General features: G+C 34.7%; 1 protein-coding gene and 1 long non-coding RNA gene across 2 annotated transcripts; both read left to right on the top strand.

The window, feature by feature from the left end:
- Window positions 1–7070: 7070 nt before the first annotated feature.
- Window positions 7071–10802, top strand: LOC121414087. The gene is made up of 4 exons (XR_005969801.1): window positions 7071–7382; window positions 8251–8353; window positions 8870–10212; window positions 10753–10802. It is a non-coding gene; the product is annotated as an uncharacterized LOC121414087 (long non-coding RNA).
- A 2475-nt stretch (window positions 10803–13277) lies between these two features.
- On the top strand, window positions 13278–24683 carry LOC121413000 (dehydrogenase/reductase SDR family member 4-like). Its single transcript, XM_041605763.1, has 8 exons — window positions 13278–13304; window positions 16365–16457; window positions 17658–17802; window positions 18208–18248; window positions 18966–19038; window positions 19518–19554; window positions 23261–23324; window positions 24418–24683. Exons 1-8 carry the CDS (start codon window positions 13278–13280, stop codon window positions 24580–24582), a joined length of 645 nt encoding a protein of 214 aa, XP_041461697.1. The 3' UTR covers window positions 24583–24683.
- Window positions 24684–25145: the final 462 nt, after the last annotated feature.

Genomic DNA, 25145 nt, shown 5'->3' with positions numbered 1-25145 from the left:
CCGTCATCAGTAGCAACATCTGTCTGAGGATGCGCTCTCTGGATTGATACCACACATTGAAACTCATGAAGAAGCCGGAGGACCAGTGGCGGACCGTGACCCGGAGGAGACAAAGCATTGGAGGGGCACAGCATTGTTCACAAACAATACAGTGCCCCTCCAATGCTTTGCCTCCTCCGAGTCACGTCCGCTACTGTGAGTGAACAATAAAAACTTTATTGGCAATGAAAGCATAATCATTATTTTGTTAGCTTACAGAAGGCAATACATGAAACATTACACCAAGTTTCGACAGCAAGGCAGAATGTACTGATGAGGTGACTGCTTGCTCAAACAGGTATCCACTCAACTGATATGACTCAGGATGGTTTTTCTCGTCCATTATGATTATTGCATGTGTTATTCGGTCAGCGTTGCTAACAGATGGGCTAGCAATATAACAGATATACTCTTTTCGAACTGCTACCTTTTTCGATAGATTCTTCGTTTTAAAATAAGTTATTTTCCAATAAAAAAAAGAATAACATGGCATGTAGCATTATATTTATCGTAATGTTTTGTATCATTTCTTTCATCTTATTTCAATAATATAAAGAAATTACAACGTATCATTATCACTTAATATGAATCGTAATGTAGACCTACTTCAAATTACGTTTACCTTTTATACAGAATCTGAAGAAAATTGTAAATGGAAAAAATAACATCATGATAAACTACGATATACTGATATTACTATAAAAACTTTCACATCATGAGTATGATTTTACCTGACAATGTATTAAAATTGTGAAGGACTTCTTGCCTTCTACCGACCTGTCACCTGAACTACAGCTCTTCCGGTCTATACATTATTATTTGTGGTGTGCCGCAAGGATGTCTTTGGCAGGGGCGTCGTTCTGTTTTTCAGATGGGGGGGGGGGCAAAATCATGAATTAACTTTCAAAGGCGCTCGATCACACAAAACAAACAAACTCTCTCTCTCTCACACACACACACATACACACACACATAAACCCCTCAAAAAAAGTTTTGCAACTCAGTTTTGGGGAATGATATCTTTTTGGTTAATGCAGTATAAAAAATGAAACTGGTATCATTGGAAAGCTGAATTATTCCTCTTTACAATGACATGCTATTTACTGTGAATATGTAATCATGGAATATGCAGTCACCCTGAACATGGAGAATAGTCAGAAGTAAAATGTTGCAAAATGCATTGATTTCTAACAAGAGTCTCCATTTGTATAGAATTTCTAACATGCAGGTGACAGTGAATGCACTCGGTCCATCGTCGAAACAATTAGAAATTCGCTATTGGAAACGACGCATTTTGCAACATTTAATTTCTAACGTTGCTGCGTATTATCTTGTCTATGTATTTCATGTATTTCATGATAACACTAGCATTACAAATGACACATGATTGTAAAGCAGAATAATCATGCTTTCTAAAGATATCACTTTTACACATGATAATGGCACATTAAGAAAGTTACTAGCACTCAAACTTACAGTTTGAGTTGCAGAACTCAAACATGGCATGGCAACGAAATTTGCAACATTTAATTTTTTACATTGCTGCATATTTATCATGTCATGTGTATTTCATGATAACACTAGCATTACAAATGACACATGATCGTAAAGAGAAATAATCATACTTTCCGATGATAGCACTTTTACAAATGATGGCACACTAAGAAATTTATTAGCACTCAAACTTGAGTTGCAGAACTTTTTTGAGGGGTTTATATATATATATATATATATATATATATATATATATATTGTAAAGAAATGGATGAAGAGAACAATGGTAGGCGTAGCTTAAATCAAGGTTCCCCAGAGCTATCTACCATTGGTAATACCGAAAAAAAGTGTGTCTGCCGGGAATCGAACCCGGCCCCCCAGCTTTGAACGCCGGTGCCTTAACCACTAGACCACGGAGACGGGTTAGTGGCTTTTAAAAAAAATACCATGCTAGTTCTTGTCCCATACCTTTTGTACATAGATTTCGTGACTCACCTTACACCAGAAGGTGGCTAAACTTACTCCATGTGTGATGTGTGGGGCAATTTGAGCCATTTGAAATTCATTTGTTTTCGAAGGTGACAGTGACGTTTAGTGTGGGGGTAGAATGTTATAGGAAGAATATATAGGTAATGAAATGTTCTGCAAGAATTGTATTTTAAGGCAAGGTAATTATTTCTAGAAGATTATAAATCAGAGAGTTTTAACATGAAAAAGGCAAAAAAATGGCTCAATGGCTCACACCCGCCTTTCCCTACACTCCTTTATCAAAATCTGCGCATATACATACATGCAGAACCAAAGAGGTTTGTTAACATTAATAATATGATCAAAGTCCGTTGGGTATTTTACCGGCAAAAATTATAGGCAGTTCAGTCTATCCATGGACCTATACATAAATATCTCGGCAAGCTAAGCAACTTGGTTTCAACGGATTGAAAAATGTCAGCACCACCTGGAAGTCCATCTATTCTTGGGGCATCCTTGAAAGGAAAAGTGGCCCTTATCACTGGTAAGTGACTACTGACTGAATACTTTATAAAATGATCATATAAGAGTATGAATGGAGTATATATTTTTAATGTAAGATAAGGATTTAAAAAACCGTCTCGTTCTATATTGTCAGACCATCATGAACTGTCCTGAGCGTATGAAAATCAAGGAAAGTTGTCAGATCTGACAAATAACCAGACATAGTCCAGGATAGCTAGGCCCCATAGACATGATAGAAACTTGACCAAACCTTGTTTTTTATATATACAATATTTTTTGATGGGTTCTTGTCAATTCGAGGGTGCTGATTACGAATCTGGATGATGGCACTCGTGTAACCTTGAGCATTTTCCGCAAATTGGCAAAATCCAATATGGCCGCCAAAATATGCAAATTACCCATGAAAATCCTAAAATTGTCCGCACATTGGCTATGGAATGCATGAAAGCGTGTGGCAGGAGTAAAATACACTCTGAAAAAATAATTGTTGACAAAATATTTATTTTCCTGATATTCAAAGTGGCCGCCATAGTCCATTGTATACTCTATTATGTACAATAAATACAAATAGGGAAAACCAATTTTCACAAAAATGAGCACCAAACCGCCCAAAAAGTAAAACTACAGTATTTAACACAAACTTTAAACCTGAATGATATATTTCGTTAGAAAATATGTCTTTAAACAGTATCCATTAATTTATCACATATATATGCATTTAAGTGATCACTCTTGTGATTTCTTTGCCCCTCTTTCTCATTGTTTGCATAATACTTTTAGGGCCTTTGGCAGCCATTTTTAAAACCAGAATACAACATTCATCACAATACATGGCATATTAATGATATATTTCGTTAACAGTTATGTTTTTAGTCAGTTTTCCACTCGTGTAATCTTAATAATATGCATTTTAGTGATCACTCTTGTGATTATTTTGGCCCCCATTACCATTGTACGCAACACTGTTTGGGCCAGTGGCGGCCATTTTAGATATCAAAATACAGAAATCTTCCCATTTATGATATAATGAATAATATATCTTGTTAGTAATATTGATTTGCATATATCACTTCGTTCATACATCGCGATTTTTTGCAGTTTAGTGCTCACTTTTGCGAAAGCTAGTTTTCCCTCTTTATATATTGACTGCGTGGGGTTGCCACGCAGTCAAGCTTAGCTTATAGTGACAACCCCTGCAACCTTCTAATAATCGATGTTTTAATCGAAAATGCAATTTTTTTTGTATGTTTTGCTTGTCAGTTATATGTATATTATTATTGTATTTTCTTTGTTGATATGTTCATGAAAAAGTGTTGCAGAAACCAATAAATGAAAAATGAAAAAAAATATTGTACATAATAGAGTATACAATAGACTTTGGCGGCCATTTTGAATATGAGGAAAATAAATATTTTGTCAAAAATTAATTTTTCAGAGATTATCTCACTCCTGCCACACAATTTCATGCATTTCGTAGCAAATGTGCGGACAATTTTAGGATTTTTATGGGTAATTTGCATATTTTGGCGGCCATATTGGATTTTGCCAATTTGCGGAAAATGCTCAAGGTTACACGAGTGGCATCATTCAGATTCGTAATCAGCACCCTCGAACTGACAAGAAACCATTAAAAAATATTTTATATATTAAAAAAAAATGAAGGTTACGCCTCTTCTATCCTGGACTAACAGCAAATGTTGATGAAACGCCCGCTCCCCAGGTCAGTTGATGATGTGATAATGCAATGAGTTCGATACCATATTGAGTGAAATATAACTTATATGTAATTGAACTGATTTAAAATTCCATGAAGGACCAACAATCTTGTCGCGGCCTGATGGTGGTCTCAAGTTTAAGGGTTTGATGGTTGCCACTTTGACATATTGACGAGAGAGCGGTGTTGGCTCAGTCGGTAACGCGTCTGCCCGTCGAACCAAAGATCGTGGGTTCGAGTCCACCCCGGGCGGATGACTGAAGCCAGTGCGTTTGTGTGTAAACGTCTCTCCCATGTATCATAGATGCAGGCTATGTTACAATGGAAAACACTCCGTTCCTCGGATAGGACGTTAAATGGAGGCCCCGTGTAGAGGAGAGTCACCACCTTTGCACGTTAAGAACCCATTGCACTATTCGTATAAGAGTAGGGGGAAACCCCGGTGTAGTGGTCCACCTGCAATTCCCCCAATCAGTTATATCGGAGGAGAGACCTGCGGGTCACAGTGATTCAGTTCGCTTTTCGCCTCCCAGGCACAGGTGACGCCAAATAAATAATAAAATATTATGTAATATTTGTATATGTCAACTTTATTTTGTCATTGCACGCTCAGGCATACCAGTGCGGTAGAAGTCCAGGGAAAAGTTCAACAAAACTGTACTGCAATTGTTTATGAATTTGTTTCTGAGTCGCTATTTTATAAAAACAAATAATGCACTTGCTCTGTCGTGGGTAAAAGTAAATGCAGAGAAAGCTCGATCGGTTTCTTCAGATGGTGCACACTGGGCACTCACCGCCAGCGGCTCGTGCACAGTGCGTCACCTATCTATAGAAACCTCGCGTGCTCTGCATTAACTAACGCACTCGTATCATCGGCTGCATGCATTATTTGTATAATAATACGATGTGGTAGTTATGTCGACTCAACAAGATGAAACTTCGAAGCCATTTTGTCTAGTAGAATAGCAATTTAAAAGTTAAGTGTGTTATTTGTCCTACATTAATTCTAAACATTACAGGTCATCCTCTTAAAATAATTTTTTACTATACTGAAGGTATATTTACTTTTTCAAAGATGATTATATTCTATTTGTTTCCTTTGGATAATCATTTTAGGAGCTAGCTCGGGTATCGGAGCAGGTGTGGCCCGCTATTTCGCCTCTCTTGGATGTCGACTAGCCTTGACAGGTCGGAACATGGATAATCTTCAAGCAGTTGTTGAAGAATGTATCGAGAGAGGTCTAGAAAGAGATCAAGTGATTATGACTCTGAGCAATTCATTAATTCTACATATGAATTTTACAAGCCATTGAATACTTGAATTTTCTCTATTGAAAGCAATATATAACAATGGGGGCGGTCATGGTGGCTCACTGGTAGAGCGTCCGCCTCATGAACGGGAGGTCGTGGGTTCGATCCTCGGGCGAGTCATACCAGAGACTTTATACAAAATAGCCCAGTCATTTTAGCCCAAATTTTGACCAAACTTGGAACAATTTGCAACAGAATTTTTTTATCACAATGCATTTCTGTGAGGTCCCTAGTACAATATACTAAAAGTCCCAAACTTTCAGAATAGGGGAAAGGCATCTAATTTGCATAAATCCAAGATGGCTGCCAATATTAATTGATATGCCTTATCCTTAATATTTTTTTGTACAGATAATGAAAAAATCTTGAAATGATTACGCAATTCACTATGATTAAGATATCATAAATCGATTGCAATCGTTTCTGGGACTGTCCGGTTTATATTTTTCGCAAAATGTGAGAAATTATGTTAAAATTTCCATGTTTTCGGTCAAAAAATTACATGTGCGTTGAAATCTTTCTGCTTTATGATTAGCATCAACAACTAATGTAAAGTATCAGCATTCGACAAGAAAGGGGATATATCAACGATAAAATTGATATGCTTCATAACAGTATTAATGTCTTAACTTTCTTAGATTGAGGGCAAATACATCCGAATATATTATGCGATATTGCGATAAAGTGACACCAAAAACCAACCTCGTGTCCCAGTCATTCTTTTAGATCGACTACAACGCGATCGGTGGCATGCCTTTGAAGACAGTACAATATATTAAATCGGCCTTGCCTCGCCTTTGTTGGTGTGACTAACACGCGTATTATACAATGACGTATAGCGATACAAAGGTGTATATTACCTCATTTATTAAGGTTTTATTTCCACAAATCCGTTATGTTACAAACTTTGATAACTTACATAACTAAGCTGAGCAACCAATGCACACGTAGACTATATAAGTATAAATAGCAAGCATTCTTAAGCAATACATATTAATACATGTTTAAGTACATAAAACGGAAAAGTGGAGGAAACCTTAGAAGCAGAATGCTTGCTGTATATAGATAAGGTACACCGACAAAAACAAACCAACACAGAAACGTGACAAAAGAAAGAAAGAAAGAAACGAAGAAATAAAAGAAATAAATAATAAGCAGCTGCCATCCAACAGAATTTTAGAAACTTTTGGATAATAAGCTCTGTGGACAAAAATACAATAGAGCATGCCAATAAAGAGCAATTTCAGTTTGTTTCATTATATCGAAGAAGAAGCTTTGCTTTCAAGTGATGTTTGAAAATATTGTAATTTTGTAGTTGCTTAAGTGTCATATCCAAGGAATTCCAATAAACTGGACCAGTATATACTATCGTCCTTTTCCTAAGTACTGTTCTCAACCTATGCAAGTGAAAGAATGACGACTGTCGGGTAGGATAAGTATGCAAATGTTGATCTTTTGGAATAGTGATGTAAAAGCATGAGGAAGAGCATTTGAGTTCAATTGAAACATAACGTCCCTGTTTTCACGAAGTGACGGATAAGAGGAAAATTTTCACTTTTTTCAATTTTGAGTTTTTTGCATTTTTGGACATCTATGACTTATATCTTGAACCTCAAAAAGTTTCAGATCACAATAATGTCTAATTACGTTGCTATGACGACATGACATTCAATAAAATACCGGGTAAAAGGATTTCTTGTTTTCACGAAGTGACGGATAAGCAGCCGTCAATACGTGAAAACAAACGAATACGCTTTGCACTCAAGAGTTTTTTCACGAAGTGACGGAAGGCAAATATTTACAGTTTGGAACAGCCGAAGACCATGAAATGGTGAGTTTTTTGTAATTGTAGGAAATGAAATAAATGTAATGCAGCCTTTAAAGTCATTTCGAGTGATTTCAACCCTTTTTAAACGTCTCTGATAGCAAAAATCCTTAAAATAACGTCCAATCTCTACATACATTGCCCCACATATTTATTTTCGTGTCAGTGAAAATAGAACGGAGTATTGCGTGTACTTTTTTGTCACTCAATCGAACTTGAATGTAAATTTAGTCAAACCATAAGGGTTAGAATATTTACCAAGACTAAATAGATTTAATGAAGGCTGAGGATTTGGTGAAATAGTCGTATAGGCCTATAGGGGCATTAGTTTAGGCCTAGATCTAGTCTAATTTACATGCATTGCCATTGTGTTAACTCGCCGTACTCGTTAAGTTCTAACTTGTCTTCACAAGTTCCCAGGCCATATGAATAGTATTTGCAATAAATTTCCATAAAAAAATCACAAATGAATACATAGATTTTATTGTCTGCTTTGCTATAGTGAACTCATCATGTAATAACATACTTTTAAAAATATGTAATGGAAAGATACCCCCCACCCGGGGGGGGGATCTATAAATAACAATATGAATGCTGAGATCATGGTACAGTTAGTGGCCAACCTATGTGGGCAAATAAGTTGAGTCCTTAGTTAAACTGAAGATTACTGGGGATTTATGTTTTAAATAAATCATCTCAAGTCCAGACTCAGTCTACATCTAATGTAGATAGAGCTTTATACTTTGTTGTTTGGTGGCCACTTCCTCGCCCTTATCTCTATAACGTTTTACAGAAACTGAAAGAATCTACATCAATAACTGCAACTGGGATTTCATCATAATCATGATGATGAAGATATTTTCATTTTTTACAGATGCAGTATATACAATAAGCGATGTTTCAGAGAACAAATGAGAGAAGTCCTGGAACTGGTACACTTGCTATTTAACAATGCTGATGGTCAGATACAATTCCAGGTGAGAATTGTCATACTCACATGACATCCTGTCAGTATAAGCAATTCATTGATTTTCACTCACTACCAAAATTAATTTCAATTACAAATCTGGTAAACAATGAAGCTATAAAACTATGTTGATTCAAAGTTATAATCAGAAAATATTAATTTTGGAATACGTTATAATTTAGCAGATATACATGTATTTCTAAGTTGTAAAAGAACATTATTCTCATTTTAATAGATGCTTGGTGTACTGCCCTAGAACATTACAAATTTGACATGTGATCATATTTTCAGCTGAAACTTTCTTATAAATTGGAAACATCTAATTGAAATATTTGCTTTAATTATCAGTGGTAAATAGAGTGTATATAGTATATTCTTGTACCATACTGACTGGGGAGGTTTATGTTTGGTAAGGGAAATTTAAAATATTGAGTCTGCTATCTATTCTACAAACTTTATATTGGATTGACAAAAAACTTTGAAAACAAACAGATAATTTGTACATTATTTCATTCCACACACATAGGTTAGATCCAGGGGCCAACACGCTTGTCAGATGGGTCATTGATGATTCCCTGAACATCGCAGATATGATCTGATTTGGTGACATGACAGTGGAATTGGTAGTGACTGGATTTTTATAGTGTGCCCTGGTTTTGAAATATTGAAGTAACCAAACTAGAAACATCTTCTGAGAACTCTGACTGCAATTCTAATGATGAAACTCTGTCTACACTTGTGAAAATGTAAAAGGAGTTGGCTCTACCTCGTGGCCTTTCAGGTTCAGTGCTCTCATCTAACTTTTTCTTTTTCCAGCTGGGTAACTGATACCAATTTTAATTTTCTTTAGATTTTGACTTCAACATAAGTTAAGTTTTAATTTTGATAGGACTTTCAAATCTGGTTTCATTTTTAGAGCAGTGTATTATATAAAGAAACTATACTGCTTGAACTATAAGTCTCTGCTCTTATAGTGATATGATTATGAACTCCTTTAAAAATATTTTATATATACAGTCAAATATAAAGTTCAGAATAGTCACTTATCTGCTATACTTACATGTTAAAATTGCTAATACACATCGTCCACATATGGATGCAGAATAATTACCCTTTTTCATTCATTTGTTTCGCATGTTTTCATTTTGCTTGGTGCTATCTAAAAAACAGAAATACTGCATATTTCTACATTAAAATAAAACTGAATGTTATTAGCTCTATTGTGCTTAAATGTATTGTGTTAATACTTCATATTCTTTAATAATAACAATCATACAATTTAGACTGACATGCATTGTGAAACTCGATAGCTGCATGATATATTACTAGTAAGGATGTAGGGGTGAAAATCATATTAGGTTTTTGTGAATTCATTTTCAAAAGCCAAATGTGTTAATACAGACACCCCCCCCCCCCCCCCTCTTCCATGAGGTAATGTTTTATTGGTTTAACAGGGGGTGAGAATTCTTAAGCTGATTTTAGTTATTTTTTTCTTTTTATTTTAAGCTTGATATCCCCCATTCCTGTACAATAGTTTGAGAGCTCATTCAATTTAATCCCCCAACTCTTTACAGAATTTTCATGTCTTTATTTGTCATCGCTCACACACCTGGTTCATGCAGTCGATGTGTCGTAATTTTATTCCAGAAAATCCAACTGTTAGATTTTGTTAATGAGTGTTATTCAGGAAAGAAGTAATACATGATTATTTTTAGCTTGAGGTTAAAGATACACTGCAGCACATGTTTTTCTGTCTATTTGTAGTAAGAATTTTACTCTTTTTTTTTAATCCCACAAGATCAAAGATGTTATTTTCTAAAACCATGAAGACGATTTTTTGTAAAGTTTTCAGATTTGGAAGAAACTAAGGTGTGAGATGTTGTTTGAAGGTTTGCATGGTGGCATGTACAATTGCTGATGTGGTTTACGGTACACCATGTGGAGTGTTATAGAAGCAGTGGATAGAAGAAGAGAGGAAGTGGATAGGCGAGAAAGTGGAGATTTGAGAATAGAGTATTCTTTCTTGAGAATAGTCCTGAAAAGGACTGTAAACCAGAAGGAATGTTGAGTGAGAACAGCTTGAGTAGTAGAGCTGATGAGGAGATGCTGGCTTGCGTCGGCGAGTAGAGATGATGAGTAGTAGAGAGACTCGACGTTTCGGACAGGTTGACTGTCCGTCCTCAGGAGTGAGTGTTCGCTCGGCGTGCGGCGGTACTTATGGCGTGCGTGCGGACGTGGGGGAAAGCTCTAGGCCGGCGGTCACGGCGGGTTGACGTCGTAGGTGGCGCTCTGTGTGTGGGTCGGCGGTTTTGGCGGGAAACGAGTGGGCGTCGTATGCGGACGTGGTGAGTAGACGGCGGCGTGAGTTACGGCGGCGTGTGTGTGTGTCGGCGGTGTGTACAAACTAAGGTGTATTTTAATATATGTTCCTGTTTTGGACTCTGACAATAATTTGCAATTAAAACAACAAGTGTTTGATTGTAAAATGTATTGATGAATGTTATTTAGCCAATGACTTGAGAATGATGGAAAAAATACAAATCTACTTAGTCATTCGTATTTTTTATCATTGCCTTTTTTTTTTGCTTATGTCACTGTCGTTTGGAATTTTGATTATAAATTTGTTAAAAAAATTATCCTGTTTGATTTGACGTTAAGTTATTGATTTAAAATTATATTTCTTTCTTTGACCATCATAGTTTAGAATTGTTTTATTCAAAGGTTTGCATGGTTCCTTCGGTAAAGATAAGCTTTTTGTAATATTGGACTTTTTAGTCCTTGACAGTGTGTAAAAACATGAAACAACTCTCAAGGCAATTGATTTAATTATGACATTCTTTTCATTAAAAAATTCCAAAGAGTAGTGAATGTAATAAGTAATGTTGACTATGTTACTTCTATTTTGATGGAAAAGAAATAGGCAATTATACTTGTATATGATTGTGTATGTTAATACAAATATACATTAGAGAATATAACTTTCCTGCACCACTAGCAATGATTATTTTCCAGTATTCTTGTAATTGAAAGTTTATTAATTTGTCATTGGAATGTTTTGAATGTAGAATTGGGTACTTGATAGCAATTCTGTATTTCTAAATGTGGCATTCCCAGACTAGGATTATACTGATTGTGTTTAGCAAGGTATGATATACAAATAAATATATTGTTGCATAACGGTATATTCAAGTTTTATGAAATGTATAAAATGACAAAATTCTGACAATGTGTACCTGATGGTTCATTTCCTATACCTTTCACAGTGCAATATTAAATTAATTTTAATAATTATGAATGTCGATGTGTTTGTCACTAGCGATTATGGTCCTATATATTATTGAATTTAAAAATTTGTCAAAAATATTTTTCCATTGTTAACATTGTATGGAGATGATACTTTAATGAATTTATTAAGCATACCTTTATCGAAATGATTGATATGAAAAAAAATGTTATATTTTAATTTTCTATTTGTCACTTGCTGCTATGATTTTATATGTTATAGAATTAAAAGTGTTCTTCTAAATTTATTCACATTGCTAAATTTGAAGAATTTATTTTATATCGTTAGTATTTTCAATGATTTATGACATAACTCTCATTTTGCATGAAAAGATATTTTAATAGGATTTTCAGGAGAGAATACATGACCATTGTGATAAAGGAAAAATGGAGTAGAGAGAGAATGAGAGGGTGGGGGACGAGAGTGATATGTAACTCGAAATTTGTTCGCTTTATTTTGACAATTTTTTTGGGGGGGTAGCAATTAGTCATAATTTACCAATTCTTGTTGCCTTTGACAAGTTAGGTCCACATTTAGTTGAGTACAATTTTCGAGGTATTAGTCTCAAAGAATAATGTTGAATTACTAACTCGGCCTTAACAAAGAATTAATACACAACATTTAAGAGACATTCAATCGGGATTTCATTTTATGAAGGGGGTAGGGAGGTTAATAAACTTAACAAAAGTTTATAATGTTGAATTTTCAATTTCCAAACGGAATCAGAGCACACAAAGGGTATATAATTAAACTCTTTATAAATTAACAAAGACAAAAGACAATTCGACTACATTGTAGTCACATTTTTCATGACCTGTTATACAAAGCTTTCGTATTTCAGTGTTCATCTATCAAAAATGAATATGATATTGAAATAAAATAGGCCTAAGAATTTAAAACGTGTGTCTATTGGGCTTCCCTTTTATTACGTGAAAAAAAGAAAACAGTTTTAGAAGTGATTTTTTGTACTTATTAGCGGAAGCTGCAGGCCCTATTAATCTCACATTTAGGATTAATTTTGTTTGCAATAGCAAATAAAGAGTTTGTGTATATCTAAAACATAAGTATGGAATTGCATCCACTAGGCTATACGTGGGACTAAGGCGGAACCTCTTCCCGTCACTTCGTAAAAACAAAATTGAAGCGCGTCCTTGAATTTCGGGTTTTCACGAAGTGACGGTTATGCGCGCGGAGCACTATCCGTCACTTCGTGAAAATAAATCTAAGCGTGTCCCGTAATATTTTTTTTTCACGAAAATATGGTTCTGTTTATAGCTCATTATCTTCTTAAATACTAAAGGAAAATGCAAATGATTGGAATCGAAGATTGTCTAGAATATGCCCTCTACGAAAATATGATATTTTTTCACCCTGCATACATTAAAGAGGTTGAGATTGAGATCTAAACCTTTGCAAGCGATTTACTCAAAACTGGCTTTTAAAAAGTTGCGCGCACATCCGTCACTTCGTGAAAACAGGGATTTAAAACACCCTATAAAATAGAAATTATATAAATCATGCACCTTTAATATTTTATTGTTGAAAAATAAAATATTTGTGTGACTTAACCTTTCAGAATGGCAAATTATTCGCAATACCCGTTTTTGAAGAATGAACAATTTATCCAGTTGGTAATTAAACGAATTACCCCATGCAAGTATACCGTAGTTCAGATAAGGTAGGATAAGTGTTGAGTACAAACCTTTCAAAATATGCATAGGAAATGACGATTTTAGTTTATTGATTACCCCAACATTCCTCGCAAGCATTTTACTTAAATTCAAATAATGCTCTTTCCAAGAAAGTTTATTGTCAATAACAAGACCAAGAAATATTAACGAATCAACTATATCTATAACAGTATTATTAATGTAAACATTACTGGGTAACTGTGAAATAGAATTACTGAAAAACATACCTTGAGTTTTATTTATGTTAAGGGAAAGTTTGTTAGCGCATATCCAGTCTGAGTTCAAGCTGTTTCTAATAGGATATTTGGATTTTTATGGGAAAAGAAAACGGAAGAATCATCAGCGAATAGGGTAAATGACAGGACCCGAGAAGAGTTTTGAAAGTCATTCATATGCAAAATAAAAAGTAAAGGTCCAAGGAGAGATCCCTGAGGGACACCACAAGGTAGCTGTTTAAAAGACGAATTAACACCCTTAATAGAAACGAATTGAGACCATCCTATGAGATAGCTTCTAAACCACTCCAAGACCTTCCCACGAATACCGTAGTGAAAAAGTTTATACAGTAATATTTGATGGTCAATGGTATCGAAGGCCTTGGAGAGGTCCAAAAATATTCCAAGTGTATGAAAATGATCATCGTTAGCAGAAGCAACGTGATTAACAAATTGTAAAATTGCATGTATCGTGGAATGTTTTTGTCTGAAACCAAATTGCGAATCTGCGAAAACATTATTACTTACAAAGAACGACATAGTACGATCAAAAATAAGTTTTTCTAACACTTTGGAAATCGACGATAGCAGTGATATTGGCCTATAATTATTGGAGTCTACAGGATCACCTTTCTTCAATATCGGAATAACTTTAGCGATTTTCATTGCATCCGGTACAACACCTTGACTTATAGATAAATTGAAAATGTGCTCTAGAGGTTCAGTAATTTCATTTATGATATGTTTCAGCAAGAAATTACTAACTTCATCATGTCCCATACTTCGCTGGTCTTTCATATTTTTCACAATTCGTAAAATTTCTGATGAATTGGTTGGATTGAAAAATATTGATTTCTCAAAGGATTATGATCAGCAGTTTGCAACGAATTAACCAGAATGTCCAAGTCAAGGTCGTTTGTTTCAGCAAAAGGTAATTCAGCCATTATAGTATTCATAGCTTTTTAATCTGAACAGTAAATTGCAACAAAATATGGAAATAAGACATTGTTGACTAGCTGCATAACACGATATAAAATCAGAAAAAAAAACATAAAAAGGTAACATGCATGAAAACAAGACATAATAACAAGAACATGGAACAAAACAATCATTTTTGGCAGCAATAACATTTTGGAACGACCTGCGCTAGGTCCTGAATTCAGGATTTAAAAAAACAACAAAAACACATGTTATGCCTATAAACAAAATTATGCGAGAGTTAGGCTCGTAACTGATAGGATTAACTGATGTTAAAAGCATCCAGCCCTACTAGCTGCTGTAGAAACGTACTTTAAGATTTAACTGAATAATGTTGAAGTACGACAAAGTGAAGTCTGTACATTGAATCTCATCCTACTTGCTACTCACATTGACAATGAAAAACCTTACTAAAAATACGAAGACTTTTAAGCATAGAGCTAGTAATAGCTCTATGATTTAACCAAGAAGGCATTTGAATTACGTAGATTTGTTGTACATTATTGCGTAAATACTACGGACTATCGTCATGGCCTAAGTTACACTTAGGACCGTTTATCACCTGTGAATAAGAGACTAGTGAGTCTGAGTGCTTTATGGAAGTTGCAATGATACATCATACAGGTCATGGGTTAAATCAAAACACCCAGAGATAAACATTATAACAATTTATCATTTGCTTTCCCATAAAATGTTCAATCTTCAAATAGATATTATTATCAAAGATTGGAGTAACAAAATCAGTTTACTAAGCCAAAGTACAAAATATAAATACTAATCAAATGTTTCGAGGTCCTAGAATGATTTATGCCTTGTTTTGTGCTCTTCACAATGTATATGTACAGTATGATTACACATAAAAAAATTAAAGTGATATAAATAGAGCTATTTTTACCATTCATGAAGAACAGTTAGCATAATAATGAGAAACAAAATATGCTTTTACTTAATTGTGATGGTTTGACCATCGCAATTCTCAAATACAATAAACTCGTTTGTTTGAAATTAAATATTTCTACCATGCCTACAGACCAAAACTTAAATTGATATGCGTGCAAAGGGCTTTTTCTACATATTAAAGTAACTTTTATGTTAATGAAATCTCTTAGAAAAAGTTAAAGGATGCATTGCTCTGCATGCTGCATGCAGTTACGTACGTTCAAAAACATCACGGCATAGTTCCGCAATAGCTTGTCAAAGTTACCCCCCTTATCCGTAGTTCAACCATGTCAACTATTAAAAATATCGTGCTTTTTGGTTTGTAATCGGGTCTGAGTACATAGTATACACTAGCGTCGTCTGCTACGTATTAATGAGCGAATATGACCAAAATTAACCATATATGTTTATGCAAATTAGAACACTTTCCCCTATTCGGATCTTCTGGGACTTTTAGTATGGTCTTCTATGGACCTCAAAGAAATGTTCTGCATTGGAATAAATTCTATTGGAATTTGTTCCAAGTGAAAACATAAAATGACTGGACCAAAATGGGACCTTGCCTTTTTTGCTATAGGCGCTCAGTAGTATTGGAGAAGGGTAATAACAAGATGCTGTGCAGGTCCTAACTAAATAGGCTACCCTAAGTAAACAAAACGTTATTATTGTCATTATTATAAAACTTATATTCCCTGTAATGTCTGATTGGTATGGCCCATGCATGTTAGAACATACACTATACAAACACTCTTCAATAGTATAGGACTACGTAGGTTGGGTGGAATACAAGTTTGCCTACACATGAATATTTTTTTCAAGACAGTATAACATTATCAAACTGACGAATGACAAAATCAATCACTTTTTCTAAGCTTAATTTTCAAGATTCTTATATTCTTAATTCCAATCACATAGATCCTAACAATTCAGGCAAACTTTGAGGTTGAAAGCGATGTGAAAAAAACTGCAGACCAAACCATACAGAAGTTCAACCAGCTTGATATTTTGGTAAGATGTGCCAAAATTGGTCTTGATATTCGAACAAAGTCGTTCAAAAAATCTGTACATTCATGTTTCACAGATTATGTTGTTCATTGATCATCATTCTGTCCACCTCTTTCATATGTGTAACGGGCAAGTGACCCAGGGCAATGGTTTCAAACTTGTCAGCACACATGAAAACAATCATTTTTTAAACCTGCTGCTTTTTTCAATTCAATATGTTCGAAGGTGGCAAACTTTAACTGTGAGGTTTCAACGTCACAGGTCGACTGTTCGTGTAATCGGTGGTTATTTGTTTGGATAGCGCCAGCACTAGGATCATCTTTATCTTGCATAGATACATTTTGACATTGTAACACGGCGTACTAGTTAATCAGCACCGCACAAAGTATAGGTGTGGTAAATACTCTACCAAGACATTCCACAGGTCTGTACGACACCAGGAAGAGAAAGGAAAGAAATAAAAAGGAGAAGAAAAAGAAATAGAAGAAGAGGAAGAAGATAAAAGGAGAGGGGTCACACAACATATAATTTGCTGTGACAAAGCCCCCGATGTTACATTAACATTTTCATTCTCCAAACTCCAAACTTACTCAGTCGTTCCCTCGACCTACATACACATGACTTCAACAAGAATAATAAGTTGTGGAACGAGTGATAAGTCTAGGAAACGAGTTAATATGTCTCGGCGATGAATCATACAATTGTATAATCATGGCACTTACAGTGATATTGGTTAACATTTGTTTGACTTTTAAAAAATCTGAGCTAGAAGATCACACTTGTCACCCGGGTTGTCACCTGTGTCTGTGATATGTTACAAAAATGAAGCCCAGAAAAATTGCGTTCGAAAATAATTATTTAGTGCTTCAAAAATTGAAATATAAAGTGACCGGAAACACCATTTTAAATTTATCCCATACACTTATGTGTAGTATTTAGGCGTCTCAGGGTTTGCCTTGTGGTTTTAGCTTTATATTCTCAATAACGGTTGTTTTCAGGGTTTATTCGTTCTAATACATGCACTTGTACACATGTTTCAGCTTGGTTTGAGAATTTTTTTAAATCGACTGCTCACAAAGTTAAACAATACCTTTAAGGTTCTATAGATTTGATGAAACAACGAATGGCATGTGGCTAGTAAAATACAAGGGCTATTCCTCTTTTCATTACATTCTGAAATCACTTTTGATTATTTTCTTATAGGTCAACAACGCAGGAACTGCTTTCTTTGAAGCAGGCTTGGAAGAGACGTTATCATTGGAAATTTTTGATACGACCTTTGCAGTGAATGTCAGAGCACCCCTACAGCTAACCCATCTTCTAACTCCATACTTAATCGCGTCAAAAGGTCAGAATGAATGATTTTCGTTCAACAGGTTGAACAATGATAAGCAAAAATCTATTTAAAAAAAAATCATAAGACCCCCCTTTTCATTAAGAAGTGGACAAACAGTTATATTAGTCAGTTTCTAATAGAAAGCTATTTTGGAAACGAAATATTTGAATGTTAGTGCAAAGTTATTTTAACGACTAGAATATAATATTCATGATAGACGATATAATTATTAAGCGAATAATAAAAAAAAATCTTGGAGATTAAGCGTCATATGCAATGCACGTGCCAATGTTCGCTTTAATTATCCCCGGATGTGGTCAATAGCAGAGAACTTTATGGGGAGTCGGGTAAAGTTTCTTGATCTATGGTCATGATAACAATCATTTTAACATTAACTTTATTCGTCTATTTTGACAGGCACTGTTGTTAATAATTCTAGCGTTTATGGAATCAGAACTGTGAGTGTAAATCGTTATTTTTTTTAATTAGTTTCTTGTAATTTGCATTCATGCGTCTTGCATTAATATAGTTTTGCTTAAAATAATTTGGAAAATAGAAGGGGGGAAGAAACACAGTAATGTGTCTAAATGAATGGAGTTTTTACAGCCTGAAGTTACAACCTTAAATGGAATAGTACACTTACATCGATATGAAAAAAAGACTGCCCGCTTGAATTTGTACACAATATTTTAGAAAAACGCATTTGATCAATCTTAGAAGAAGACATATTTAGTGCAGTACATCAAAGGTTATAAGATTAGGGGCTCGGCACAGTTACATTTTTATTTTACCAAGAAAATTTGAGTTGTTTTTTGCCCAAATATTTGAGCTTATACTGTGAGGTCTTAGACTGATGAAAGTAGGGAGAATTAAGACACAAGACAAATCTAAAATATGCATTATTGTCACCTTACAACCAAAATATCCTATCTGCATTATCTGCCCATAGCACCAGTCCACTGTCGTGTTTTAGTTCAAAGTCGAAAATAATTACTTATTTGAAGTTTTTAGTTTGATATTACTTAAATCATACCAGCTTGGCGTTTACCAGCAAAAACGCTGTCCAGCCGAGTTCCTACGGGAGTTACCCTAAACAGAAACAGAAATTGTGATTGTAAATATTTACTTTACTTTCTTAAATTTCATACCCACTATCTTTATTATTGCTTCTTTAGCCTCCGATCAGGGCGTTAAGCTACGGTTTAAGTAAGGCAGCCCTAAATCACATGACAAGGTGTATCGCTGAAGGTATGTTTATCTTGGTCACTCCCAAGACTCATGTAGCTCAATGTGCTTTTCCAAAATAAAAAAAAAGTGGATAAGGGCAAATGACGGTATGAGAAGGTAACCATTCGAATATTTGTTTATTTTTTGCCATGCTAAAGTTCCTGCAAAGTCCGGGTGTTTCAATCATATTTTTATTTTTAAAAATTAAACATTATGATCATAGAGATGTAGTCTGTGTACGATTTGAGAACTTACAGGGTCCTGGCAACGATGTTTTTGCTGGGGGTGCTGAAGTAAATTTGACAAGAAAAAAAAAATTTCACTGCAAAATGAAGCTCGTTTTGGTACCGAGAAATTCGACAATTTCTTTTCTGAGTGATTTAGCGCCATTATGCTACAACGCCTTGAAGGGCAGATAGTGGACTGTCATAATGTAATGTATACATATTGGTTGTTTCTTTTCGTTCGTCTATTAATGCGTTTTATTTTTCACGAAACAGAACTGGCACCTCAAGGAGTCAGAGTTAATGCAGTAAAGTAAGTTTGCGAAGATTTTTTTTCGCAAAGTTGAATCCTTTTCATTTGAAACATCAATTTAATTTTCATCATAAAACAAGTTATTCTGACAATTCGGGACCTGAAAATTATGGTAATCATAGTCCATTGGTGTACAGATGGGGCCTTAGAGGCACTACCCCCCCCCCCCCAAAAAAAAAGAATGAAGACCAAGAAAACAAAGAGAGAAAGGGAAGAAAGGGAAAGTCAGAAAGTATAGGGGGAAATATTTCATTATTTTCGGATTATTATGTCAAAATCTATCACAATTTTTTGTTTGCTTGCTCGCATTTTTGTTTTTATATAGAAAGTTTGCCCGATACCCAATACCTAGCCCCTTAAGATTTTGGCTTGTTACGTCACTATCATGGTAATGATAAAGGGGGTCTAAATTCGGCAATAAATTTATTTATTTGAAAAATAATGTAAAGGAAGCATATCCAAAATATTAGAGAATATTTGCAACATAATTTTTTTAAGTTCTTAGATACTTTTCATTTTCTAAATTCAAACGAAATCAAGATTCAGGAAAAGACATTCAACTGACTAGCCCTATACGATAAATCTACAAACATAATGGCAAACATAGAATATATAATGAGTATTTATGGACTTAAGCAAAGCCTTAGATACCTTTGACCACCAAATTTTACTTTAAAAAAACTTGAAAATTATGGATTAAAAAAATCGCATTATCATAGTTTGAGAGTTATTTGAAAGAAAACAATATGTGATTAACAATAATATTTCTTCCAAATTATAGTCGATAAAATGCGGAGTTCCTTGAAAGTCAAGTACACCCCAGGAAAATGTTGATTTGAATTGAATAGAGAAAAGTTAATTTGGCATAAAGCTGAAAATTTCATCAAAATCAGATGTAAGGTCCGAATTTTTTTTCACAAAACAGTAATATGCACAACTCATTGATATGCAAATGAAACAGTCGATGATGTCCTTCACTTACTATTTTGGATGTAAAATAAGATTTATGTCATTTTAAAGTTTCGCTTATTTTTCACAAAACAGTGATATGCACAAATCAGTGACATTCAAATGAGACAGTCGATGTCCTTCACTTACAATTTCTTAAAGGACAAGTGATGATGATGAGCTAGCATTATTACCTTCGTGTATACGCTGGTGAAAGTGGTGAATTATTATGATCTAGTCCCGGGGGCACTTACATTGACGAGTGGATACCATGCGCGACCAAAAAATACGTATTCGTTGTCATTTTCAACTTTTCTTATATAGTGCTTGTATTCTGCGTGCACTCCCGTCAATGGCATCAACAAGTCAGCTCAACATTGTTTAAAACGCCATTTTATGATAAAACTTCAGTACTACAGAGTTGCACAACACAGATACCTGGGGGTTTTCTACTCCATTTTCCTCTTCTTCAATCTTTTTTAAAACGAAGGAATAGAGAAAAGGAGGGCACCCCTAGCGGCTACTTCGTAACACCGGGTTGGATACATGAATCTGCATAATGCTAAATTAATAAATTATATTGTTTTGCCTACAGGGTTGTATTTCATATGCATTATTCACGAAAATCATGGGTAAATAAAAAAAAATGATGGAACGAATTTAAAGTTTACTTTTATGCAGAGCACAAAAATCCGTACACCTTATTATTCAGCCACATGCACAAGTTGGAATCAATACCATGCTTATTCCATTTATTGTGATAAAAAAAGCTATGAATCAAGTGTAATGCCGTGCTCAATGCAGTAAAATGCCGAGCCGGGAATCGAACGCGTTAAACCACTTTGATACGGCACCTCACCTCCGCTCGATCCCTGACACTAAAACACAAATACATGTAAGGACATCCACACCCCTCTGTCTTAAAGTTTATTATTCTATCCAGAGAAATGCATTAACCCCCCCCCCCCTCTCTCTCTTCCTTTTTCTTTCTGTCAAGTTTTTTTTATTAATCCATAAACCCCTTTCATCATCTCTTCAACCCACACACACGCACACCCCACAACACACATACCCACATGCACATTTATTACTCACACACACTTCTCAAAACATGCCCTCTACTTCATTCTGTCTCTCTCTCTCTCTTTCTCCCTCCCTCCCTCCAATTTCCTCTTGTAATCCCTTGTAGGTTCACTTAGCCTTACTCGCAAACACACATACATTCACCCACCCACACTCCACCAAGCAGTTACCAGCAACAGCACTCCTTGCGCACATACACTTCCTCTTTCTGTCGACTCGATTCCTCCTTCAAATATAACCAATTAGCCATAGTTCAACTGGAAATTTATTCGGCCTTCAGTCCCATGCGTAAATAAATTTTGCACTTTTTGTGTTTCCTGTTGCCATGTGAACAGCTCTATTATACCTCCCATTAAATGTGATGTATGAACTAGATATTAGAAAGTAATCGCATTTGAATACCCGTTCATGATTTTTTTGTTTGCGTAACCATTAAAATGATCAGACCAATAAACTAAGGTAGATTGTTGAGGGAAGTGATAATAACCTCTACCGTCAAATGAAGAGTTTAGTTGCAAAAGGGGTTAGGTCATTTGGACCATTCCAGGAAAACCATGTTTTTTATTCTCACTTTGCAAAATTGCAAAAATTTTATGAGAAATTAAATTGTCATGATATACTAACCTATTATGTAAACATAAAATTGGGTATAAAAGAAATCTACCTCTCTTCAACTGTTTCTTATATTTTATTAAAAATCATCATTGTGGACCTAACCCCTTTTGCAAGCAAACTGAATGAATCCAATCTCTTTTGTTTAAAAAAGTGATTTTTCTTTGCCACTTTCATTCACGTTTTCATTTGAATTTAAAATTTTATTTGGTATCATCAGAGCGTTTAAAAATTTAGAAGTTTAGACACAGAAAACAATAAAATTTATGAAAAATGGACCTAACCTTTTTTGACAATTAAAATCTTCAGATGAGTTTAGTTTAAATGGGGTTAGGCCACTCCAAGAAAGTAATTTTTTAAATTCTCCCATATTGCAATATTCTCATAGAAACTTAATTTTCATGATACACTACCATGAGAACATAATTATTGGGTATAAAAGAGATCTACCTGTGTTCATATTTTTAAGATATTATTTTAAAAAAAATTATGTGTGGATCTATTCCCTTTTGCAACCAAACTAAAATGGATCTAACCCCTTTTTGAAAAAGGGATTTTTTGCCATTTTAGTTCACTTTTCGATAGGAATTTCAACTTTTCTCTGGCATCATCTTATAAAGCAACTAAAAATCAATACTTTGAGACAAAAAAAATCAAATTTGATGAAAAATGGTGGGTCTACTTTCTTTATCTTTTTCAAGATAGGGCACGTTACGTACGTAACGTGGTAAGGGTGTCAAAAGCACAAAAATAATGAAAAAGGGATATCTATTTTGCGAGGAAAGCTACGTGTGTAGGGTCAAATTTACGGGGGTGATAAAACAAAATTAAAATATCTTATAAATGATGTCCTTTTTGCCCTAACACTACATGTTTAGAGTCTGATTTGCGCGAGGTGTGGGAGGTGGGCCTGTACTAAACCCAATAGGTAAAGTTAAAACCGACGACCGACGCCTGTGATAATTGAAATATTGCTGTATTTATTGAAAATGCTTCAATATCTTATCATTTCGTCATCCCAACCAATGAAAGACGTGTGTATGCTTATTGTTTTTTTTTACAGCCCTGGTGTAATTCCTACTCAAATAGCGGCGCGAGCAGGACTTTCAGATGAGCAAGTCCAAGAGGTGTGTTGTTCCGTTACCTTTACACAATAAAAACGGTGTTTAATAGTTTATACAACGCTGTTCACTATACATGCTATATGAACCTCACATCAGTTGTTTAACAGTATAACCCTAAAAGGACAGTGGGCATGGTGCCCCCTCCCCTTGCATTAGGCACATGCATATACTCATTTCTTCATTATTGTGTAGGATAATTTCAGCAAGCCCGCGAAATCGTGAGAGTATGTCATTTCACATGTGGGCACGGTCTTATGACAAAGTTTGTGGATGGAGTTAGACCACTCTCACTCCAAGCTTTTATTTTGCATCTGCATCTTTATATGTAAATAAAGTTTATGACAAAATCATTAAGAAACCGATATGATTACCCGAAATGTTGATTCATGCTGGCTCGTTTGGCTTACCTTTTGAATTTTATGTATTAGAATGAATATCATAAAAATACTTAAGTCTATTCAAAGGACAAGTCCATCCCAACAAAAGTTGATTTGAATAAAAAGATAAATATCAGACAAGCACAATACTGAAAATGTCATCAAAATCGGATGTAAAATAGGAAGGTTATGGCATTTTAAAGTTTCATTTATTTTCACACAACAGATATTTTATGCACATCCTTGTCGGTATGCAAAATGAGGAGACTGATGACATTATCCACTCATGCACTATATTTCTTTTATATTTTATCATATGAAATATTCTAATTTTCTCCTCATTGTCAAGTGAAACGAATAATTCCTCCTGAACATGTGGAATTAGCATTATTTAATACCCTATACGGTTCAGTCAAGTTGGTCCTCATTGTCAAATCTGTAAAAAATGAATATTGTTTTATTACAACAATAAAAAAACAAAAGAAATATTTAGTGAGGGACATCATCGACTGTCTCATTTGCATGCCAATGGGTTGTGCATATCACTGTTTTGTGAAAAATTAGCGAAACTTTGAAATGTCACACCTTTCTTATTTTACATCCAATTTTGATGAAATTTTCAGCGTTATTCTAGTTTGATTTTTCTTTATTGATTCAATCAACGGTTTTCTGAGGTGGAGTTGACCTTTAATACATATCTTCTGATTTATGTATTTCAGTGGCTGGAGTTCCATAAGAAAACTCATGCCATGCGCAGAACTGGGACTGTTGAAGAAGTGGCTAAACTCGTTGCATTTCTTGCGTCCAGTGACTCGTCCTTTACCACCGGGGAAACTGTCCTGACAGACGGAGGGAATCATCTCTTAGTAACCGCTCTTGATTAGAAGGAATTGTTGTTCTTCTTATTAGCATTAAATGGGAATCCAACCCAAATAAAAAAAGAGGTTTTAGAGGAAACACTAAAATCAGAGAAGTAGATATAATATGTGAAAGACCATTGATCTTGCTTTTTTCTCTCATTTTCTATTTCTTTCTCTTTTTCTTTTAAACTATTCATTCAGATAGGTTCAAATTCAAATTTCTACCATGTTGTATTTCTGTTTTGTTTACATTGTTCATACGTATATGTTATAGGAGGCTGCATCCTACAAGCTTCGCCTTTTAGCAGCTCCCTCCGTTTCCGACCTGTTATCTTGATTATTATACATAATAAGTTTCTTTGTCTTATTGATTATAATTATATCAAGATGTATGCATCAAAACTATTGTAAATGTAAATGATTGTTGGAAATCGAAAAATAAATGAAATGAAATGAAAGGTTGTTCAAAACCGGACAATCAGTATACACTGTTAAAAATACCGGATTTTACAGAAAAAGAAAAGAAGATTTTGCAAAAATCAATAACAAAAATCGATCTTTGAATTCATAACACTGGATTTTTCTGC

Source organism: Lytechinus variegatus, chromosome 4 (genome assembly GCF_018143015.1).
Source record: "Lytechinus variegatus isolate NC3 chromosome 4, Lvar_3.0, whole genome shotgun sequence".
In the NCBI taxonomy this organism is placed as follows: domain Eukaryota; kingdom Metazoa; phylum Echinodermata; class Echinoidea; order Temnopleuroida; family Toxopneustidae; genus Lytechinus; species Lytechinus variegatus.
This window is presented reverse-complemented; position numbering and strand designations above follow the sequence as displayed.